This window comes from Rana temporaria, chromosome 12 (assembly GCF_905171775.1).
Source record: "Rana temporaria chromosome 12, aRanTem1.1, whole genome shotgun sequence".
In the NCBI taxonomy this organism is placed as follows: domain Eukaryota; kingdom Metazoa; phylum Chordata; class Amphibia; order Anura; family Ranidae; genus Rana; species Rana temporaria.
The window spans coordinates 41,731,460-41,740,366 of NC_053500.1; the positions used below are offsets into that span (position 1 = coordinate 41,731,460).

An 8,907-nucleotide genomic window follows, 5' to 3' on the forward strand; every position below is an offset into this window, starting at 1 on the left:
ATGGGCACAGATCAGGATGCATTATTAATGGGCACAGGTCAGACTGCATTGTTAATGGGCACAGGTCAGGCTGCATTGTTAATGTGCACAGGTCAGGCTTAATTGTTAATGGGCACAGGTCAGGCTTAATTCTTAATGGGCACAGGTGAGGCTGCATTGTTAATGGGCACAGGTCGGGCTGCATTGTTAATGGGCACAGGTCAGGCTGCATTGTTAATGGGCACAGGTCAGGCTGCATTGGTAATGGGCACAGGTCAGGCTGCATTGTTAATGTGCACAGGTCAGGCTGCATTGTTAATGGACACAGGTGAGGCTGCATTGTTAATGGGCACAGGTCAGGCTGCATTGTTAATGGGCACAGGTCAGGCTGCATTGTTAACAGGCACAGGTCAGGCTGCATTGTTAATGGGCACAGGTCAGGCTGCATTGGTAATGGGCACAGGTCAGGCTGCATTGTTAATGTGCATAGGTCAGGCTGCATTGTTAATGGGCACAGGTCAGGCTGCATTGGTAATGGGCACAGGTCAGGCTGCATTATTAATGTGCACAGGTCAAGCTGCATTGTTAATGGGCACAGGTCAGGCTGCATTTCATGGCACTGGTCAGGTTGTATTTTATGGACACTGGTAAATATTTTAGTACACTATTTGGTTCAGAATATTTTTTTCTTGTTTTCCTCCTCTAAAACCTAGGTGTGTCTTATGGTCAGGTGCGTCTTATGGATTGAAAAATACGGTATATATTTTTGTCTCAGTACTTTTTCCTGCTGTCAGGTCACCTGTGGCCAGGTGACAAATGCACCCCGATGGAGACAGGGGTGCACCGCAAGGTAGTGAACCCAATAGCAGACTGCTGCGCATAGACAGGAAATGTGAACCCAAGATTCCCCAGGGCACTGAGTCTAAGGCCAGCAGGTGTTCACCAGAGCCTCTAGTGGTGAGGATGGCCTTCGCTGCAACTGAAATCAGGTCGCGGTCCCTGGGGTCCCCCAGGTCACGCTCCGTAGGGAGAGAGGGGAAGCAGTCACTGAGGACACAAGGGATGGTGATGGGTAAGCCAAGGTCGGGGAAACAGGCATACAAGGGTAACCAAGGGACAGGCCAAAAGGTCTGGGTCACAGGCAAACAGGAGTAGTCAGAGACGAGCCAAAATCGGTACACAAGAAGGTAAACGTAGCACACGGCAGACAGGAACAAGCTAACAAACAAAGTTGAACAGCAAAGCAGACCTGCAGTGCAACAGTTAATATATACTTCCTGGGATGGGGCCATACAGGAAGGAGAGATGATAAAAAGGCAGCCAGAAGAGAGTCAGGCCTCTAATGGACACATGAGGAAAAGGTATGCTGCCAGACATTATTGCATGTCCATGACACCTGCATTTTGGCATCTTGATATTAACATCCTAATTGGCCAGTTAATTGCTTCAATTTACCATGCAAATTGATTTTGGGGTGGAGCCTATATGAGTATTAATGTATTGCCATTTTTTTGTTGAACATGCTACAACTAAGGGTGTTGCAGAAACGCGTCAGCTGTTTTGCTTGTCACTTCATGTAACCAACCATTAAAATCACTATATGGACTACAGAGTCTCTGGCTCAGTTATTTTGCTTGTATATGAAACATTGTCACTGGGAGTGAGGTGACGGGACAGCTGAGTTGGTGGAGATTGATTCACGCTCTTCAGTGCCGGCTCAGATATGTTGCACACCTGGGAGAGGTGATCTCTAACAGAAGTTGTGTCCATGGTGTAGTAGTGTCAACAGTGTAAGAAGTATAATCACAGATTACAAAGTGTTAACAGAGTAAGTTGACAGGGTTGCTTCTATATCTGGAGCGCCGCCCTAATGCTGAATTCACTTGACTGCGTCTCCCACCTGCCGTTCAGGCATTAGCGAGTCCAGTTCCATGATGTCCCCACTAGGGCCTGTTTAAGCCCCACTCCTAAGTATATAAAAAATAAAATAGAAAAAGTGCAGCGCAAAACTCAAATATATAAATGATACTGGTATACTCAAACACCAATACCATAAGTGTGAATATGAATATGCAGAAAAAATGGAAAAAAATAAAATATTAAAAATTAAATACAATTCAAACAAACAGTCCAAAAGTCCATAAGTGTCAGAAGATGAGTGAATTAAACGAAAATAAATCTCCACCACGTGACAATCCACCAAAATTTTGAAGTGATCCCTCCACCGTTGTAGATGGCTACTCTCACCTTCATATATGGACCACTGAGTTAACAGATGGTCAATAAAGCAAATCAAATAGGCAGGTCATGAACAGGAACCAGGCTGATGTATTAGATCCTCATAAGACAACCAAACCGCAAAGGACACGTGCATGTAAAGAGATAATCACAGACTAAGTGCTCACTGTTGCAATGTGTGGATTTATTCTTTAAAAGAAGCAAAAGTCAGGCTACTCACATTTGGCCAGACAAAAAACGGCATGAAGTAACAATCTTTAGGAATGAACAGCAGATGAGCGACATGATGTTTCAGGCTCCTAAACCACCGGACGCGTTACGTTATATCAACTTCCTCAGCGGGGCGGGCTTTAGGAGCCTGTGGTTTAGGAGCCTGAAACATCACGTGCTGTTGCATCTGCTGTTCATTCCTAAAGATTGTTACTTCATGCCGTTTTTTGTCTGGCCAAATGTGAGTAGCCTGACTTTTGCTTCTTTTAAAGAATAAATCCACACATTGCAACAGTGAGCACTTAGTCTGTGATTATCTCTTTACATGCACCTGTCCTTTGCGGTTTGGTTGTCTTATGAGGATCTAATACATCAGCCTGGTTCCTGTTCATGACCTGCCTATTTGATTTGCTTTATTGACCATCTGTTAACTCAGTGGTCCATATATGAAGGTGAGAGTAGCCATCTACAACGGTGGAGGGATCACTTCAAAATTTTGGTGGATTGTCACGTGGTGGCGATTTATTTTCGTTTAATTCACTCATCTTCTGACACTTATGGACTTTTGGACTGTTTTGTTTGAATTGTATTTAATTTTTAATATTTTTTTTTTCCATTTTTTCTGCATATTCATATTCACACTTATGGTATTGGTGTTTGAGTATACCAGTATCATTTATATATTTGAGTTTTGCGCTGCACTTTTTCTATTTTATTTTTTACTTGCTTAGGATTTTTGCGAATTTCCCTTAGTGTTCAGCTGGCATTACCAGTGATCTGAACCCTGGGGGTCTGTATCACATAAATACACTTTTAATATCATCATTTTTTGATCTATATATTTGCGCTGATTGCACCCTGTTTTTTATATATTTTTGCACTCCTAAGTATATGTCCCATTAGGTAGAACATCCCTCAACCTCAACCCAAACTATCTACCTACAGAGAAGTGCAAAATTATACTGATTGTTGGAAAGCTTGTACCTTCATTCATTCTTTAACCATTATACTATGATGAATTGACCAATAACCTTTGTTCTTGCAGTAAACTCCCCATCCAGAGCTCATCCTCCGAGTCTGCATCTTCCTCTTCAACAGTATCAGCTAAACAGACTTCCTCATCTTCAAATACCATATCACAGACTTCGCCTGTAGACTCCAGAAAAGGTAACAGGACACTAACAACTGGTTAATATCTGTTCAACAAATACATTAAACATGAGATGACATCAGTTTTATCTTGAAAGAATTACAGAGCTGAATACAAGGGCGTAACTACAGGCATAGCAACTCTTATGCCGCGTACACACGCTAGGAATTTCCCAAAAACAAATGTTCGAAGGGAGCCTATTGTCGACCGTTTGTAGGCTCCATCGGACATTTTCTGTCGGAATTTCTGACAACAAAAATTTGAGAGCAGGTTCTCAAATTTTCCGACAACAAAATCCGTTCTCGTAAATTCTGATTGTGTGTGGACATTTCCAACGCACAAAATTCCACGCATACTCTGAATTAAGTACGAGACGGAAGCGCTCGGTCTGGTAAAACTAGCATTCGTAATGGAGAGAGCACATTTGTGACGCTGTAACGGACTGAAAATCACGAGGCTGAAAAGCACGAATCATCTCTCACCAAACTTCTACTAACACGACTGGTATTGAACTTCCCTTTAATAGTGCCATTGTACGTGTTCGCTTTCTTGGCGTTCGGAATTTCCAACAACATTTGTGTGGCCGTGTGTATGCAAGACAAGTTTGAACCAACATCCGTCGGAAAAAAATCCACGGTTTTGTTGTCAGATCATCTGTACGCGGCAATACAGTTACTGTGCAACCACCTTTTCATTGAAAGATCTTTGTTTGTTGGCCCAGAGGCTGAGAATCACAGACTTGTTTTGATCCATCTAGCAACATGGTAACAGCTTTTGAAGTGGAAGTAGCATTAAGACCCATGGAATGACCCATTCAGATTGACTGAACACAATTTGTAGGTGTTCAGTTACAGCAGCCACCTGTGTTACGCTACCTGCAAAGGTTCATAGTAAGCTACCCACCTCTGACCACCAGTATAGTGGCCATATAGCCTCCTAATTGACAGCTAGGTGGAACCCTAGTCTACAGGGAATTGGCAACAACCATTTTTCCGTTTAGCATAGGCAGAGTTTCGACAGGCAGCTCCCCAGAATTTCATTAGGTATCGTCATTTTTTAGTGCAGGACATCCTTATCACTGTGCATCAGCCCTTCATCTATTAGCCCCACCCCCAAGGTCAACCCCTCCAGGTTTCCTGGGGAGACTTCCAGAAAGTTATCTATTATTTATCTATTTTAGGTATTTATATAGTGCCTTAAAAGATACAATATATATTGCACATTTACATCAGTCCCTGCCCTTAAGGAGCTTACAGTCTACGATCCCTAACTCACATTCATACATATACTGTACATATTAGGGACAATTTAGACAGGAGACAATTAACCTAACAGCATGTCTTTAGAATGTAGCACCCTGTAGCATGCTAGATTAAAGCGGAGGTCCACCCTAAAAAACATTTTACATTAGCAGTCTCCTTTAAACCTATTAAAAAACATTTGGAGAAAAAAAAATTACTTACCAGAAACGCCCTGTTGCTAGGCAGCCGTCCTAATCTGCCACTTCCTATACAGTACCATGGAGCTCCTAGTTCACTTCCCCCCTCGCCTGTGCTCCTGGGAAATGATGATCTCATTCCCCCCGCTGTCTTCTGGAACCTGTGTGTGTCTAAAAAAGACAGCTGGCCATTCACAAAGCGCCACGCGAGTCACGTATGCGCAGTAGGAAACAAGCAGTGAAGCTTACAGAAGTAGAGGGTGAAATTTAGGAGGCGCTGCTTGGAGTATTGGTGAGGGCCCCAGCCAATCCCCAGCAAAGTGGGCCAGCAGGGGGCAGACCTCCTCATAAATACTCTTTAATCATGCCAGCGGGGGCAGTCGGGTGGAAGATGGAGAAGGATTTCTGGTGAGATTTCGGTGGCCCTTGAGGGTGCCCCCTAGTCCCCGGGGGTGACCTTGGGCCTGGGGCTTGGGTGCTGGAAGAATCTCCACAACACACGGAGGAACCCCTTCCTGATGGCACGGGAGCAAGGAGAGCAGGTCAGCACGTCCAGGAATTCTCCTGAGAACTCAGCCGGGTGGGCTGGTGAGTGAGCAGTCTGGGAGGACTGCGGAGAGAGAAAATGTCAGTCTGGGATGACTGTGGAGAAGTAGCCAGGAGGGCTAGTAAAATTAAGTGACAGCTATAGCCAGGCAGACTGGCAGTGCCTAAAAAGGTGGTGCTGGGATCAGTAGCCACAGGGATAAGAGCTGGATACTGACTTTTATTTGCTACACATTAAAAGGGACCTACAACAGTGCTTTGTCATTGTAACAAGACCCTTGCTCGCTCGGTTCCGCTCCCCCGACACTCCTCTGCTACTTTTGGACCAGATTGCAGATCACAACGTCTGATGGTTCGGTCATCCAAGGCTCCGGGATTCGAACTACAGCTATGTGCCGTTTGAAATCCATCAGAACAAACACCAGGCAGGCTGTATGTGAGTTCAAACAGGAAACTCTTTTATTGGATGCACACAACACACTTTTATACAGCAGTTTGAACACCCCGCCCCCAACAACCACTTTCCTATTGGTCAATTGTAAAGTACATTGTAGATCTCAATTAGGTCCTCTTAGCCATGCAAATGAGGACTTGAAACAGGGTCAGCAGGCATTGGTCCGATAGCTTGAATAGGAGGACTGAAATGTGTAATGAGACAGAAGCCCCAGGGGGCAATCAAAGTACACAAACAGCCAGACACAGAACAATGCTTTTCCTCCATACCATGGAGCTGTCTGAACGGGGGGGTTAGCCTTAAGACAGGGCAGAAGACCCCCCACTGTGTAACAGATTTCAAGGAGATACACTTCAGCATTCCAAGGTCCATGACAGTCATATTTACAAATAGTGTGTCGGTTTGAGTTCTGCAAGCAAGTATGCTGGAGGAAGTGAGGGATGTATATAGACTGTATGGCCCGGATTCACATACATTGGCGCATTATTATGCCGGCGTAGCGTATCGAATATACACTACGCCGACGCAGCGCACAGAGGCAAGCACAGTATTCACAAAGCACTCGCCCCCAAATCTACGCTGGGTTTCCTCGGAAGTGGGCGTGAGCCATGCTAATGAGGCGTGACCCCATGTAAATGATGGACTGAGCGGCATAAATATACGAATTACGTACGGCGCATGCGCCGTCCCGTGGACGCATCCCAATGCGCATGCTCAGAATCACGTCGAAACAACTGCCTAATATACGTCCAATCACTGCCTACGACGTGAACGTAACCTACGCCTAGCCCTATTCACGTACAAAGTAAACAACGTAAAATACGACGGCTGTGTTCCCTGGTCCATACCTTTGCATGACTTGCGCCTCCTATATGGGGAATAACTTTACGCCGGACGTATGACTTACGCAAAGCGCGTATATAATGCGCCGGGCGCAACTACGTTTGTGAATCGGCGTATCTCCCTCATTTGCATATGTGCATAGAAAATCAATGGGAGCGCCCCTTGCGGCCAGCGTAAATATGCGCCCACGATACGCCGGCGTAGGAAAGTTACGTCGGTCGGATGAAGCCTATTTTCAGGCGTATCTAGTTTTGTGGGCACGGCGCATAGATACAACGGCGCATATTTACACTTACGCTGCATATCTCGAGATACGTCGGCGTAAGTGCTTTGTGAATCCGGGCCTCATATAGGAGAAGTTGTCCCTGAAGTAGTACCCCCCACTCCCCATTCAAGTTCTAATCCCTCAAAAAAATTAACAAAACAAAGTACCGGACTGTTTTATGACTCTAGGAAACTGTGAAAATTCAGTGTGCCTGACTGTGCTGGGTGGGGAATCCAATTGCACCTGATTCCTCTCCACCAGGGGGAATGTGGGAGTTAACCGGTGTACCTGGAGGAAAACCACACATGCTCAGTGAGAACATGTAAATTCCAGGCAAGTAGTCCTGTGATTGAGATTCAAACTAATGACCCTGGTGCTGCCAGGTGGAAGTGCTTACTACTTAGCCACTGTGCTGCCCCTATCTATGTTACATAAGGGGTATGAAAGGTCAGGGGGTAGTATTCGTGGGAAGAAGAACTAGTCTGCAGCAAGTAGAGATACAGTATGTAGCCTACACTGCAATAGTTACGCACCCCTTCCTGTTTGGAGAAGCCTGGGACTTCTCCCTCCACTGGGAGTTAAAATGAGGGCATTCCCCATGATTGGGGTGCTATTTCTCTATGTTTAAGGGCACAGGTCCCACTCAGTGAATTCTCCCAGTTATGGTTTTCCACGTAACCAAGTTTGCATATGTTATTAAGCAATTGTGCTTGTACATGACTGAATAGCTGAATTTGTTGTACTTTGTACATTGAACAAAAGATATGCATCAGTCTTGACACTGAATTATTCCTGACCAAAGGAAATTTCCTCTGGGGCCTTCCTATGCACTTCAGGGAAAGTGGGGTCCCTAGCCATGGGCACAGTGTTGAGTAAGTCATGGTATCATGGTCAAGCCAGAGTTTCCCTTAGGAGCTTCTACAGGGGAAAGAGCCAGTGGAAGGCCATCCATAGAGCAGAACCCTGAAGGCCCTGTGTTAAAGTATTCACATAGGCCCTTAGGGCACCATCCACTGCTGGGCTCCAGAGGGTTGTTAAAATGCACACATGATTCCACACTTCATAACAGTCTTAGGGGTTCATTATAGCTGCATACCAATGACTGGGGCACTATCAACATTTTTCTATGAGGTCCTGTAATTGCTAGTTATGGCCCCGATAATATAAATACATGGTTGCCAATGGATTATGGCAGATATCATTAATTGGTTGATTGGGAAGGAAATGACAACTGGCTGGGTTGGATTTCTCAGCTGATCCATGATTAGCATATGTATATATACTGATTGGTGGCAACAAACAGATTAGGAGATTGAATGCCCAGTTTACATCATAAGATATATATATTTATAAAAATGTTACTCTTGCACAACATTTTTTTAGCTGTATTGTAACCTTAGCTACAAGCAGAACATGAGTTTTGAAATAATTATAAATCATTTTCAGCACCGACCAGAGCCGTAATGGTGAAGACCATCATTGAAGAAGTGGTAGATGGGAAGGTTGTGTCATCAAGAAGTGAGCAGGTTGAAGGAATGATGAAATAAAAAGAAAGGCTACATTGAATTTTTTTATGGTGAAGACAAGAAAGGGTGGCGCTGGGTTGTGTTGGGACACCTACCTAATGCTAATGCTCTAAAGTAAAATTTTACAAAATTGACAACATTTCTGACTATGGCATATCTCCTATTAAGAGGACAGAGACGGAACATGCATTTAATACATAGCTAAAGCTTCATTCCAGCCAAAACTTGTACATTTTGAATAAAGTTTTTTTTTTTTTT

At 44.4% G+C, this 8,907-nt stretch overlaps 1 protein-coding gene across 1 annotated transcript in view; it reads left to right on the top strand.

Moving 5' to 3' along the window:
• LOC120918559 (keratin, type I cytoskeletal 47 kDa-like) overlaps positions 1-8,907 on the top strand; it is a 30,515-nt gene extending 21,608 nt beyond the window's left edge. Inside the window, exons 7-8 of the mRNA XM_040330202.1 lie at positions 3,473-3,594; positions 8,570-8,907. Coding sequence (XP_040186136.1) covers positions 3,473-3,594; positions 8,570-8,670 — 223 coding nt within the window. The 3' untranslated portion in view covers positions 8,671-8,907. The remainder of the gene's footprint in view (positions 1-3,472; positions 3,595-8,569) is intronic.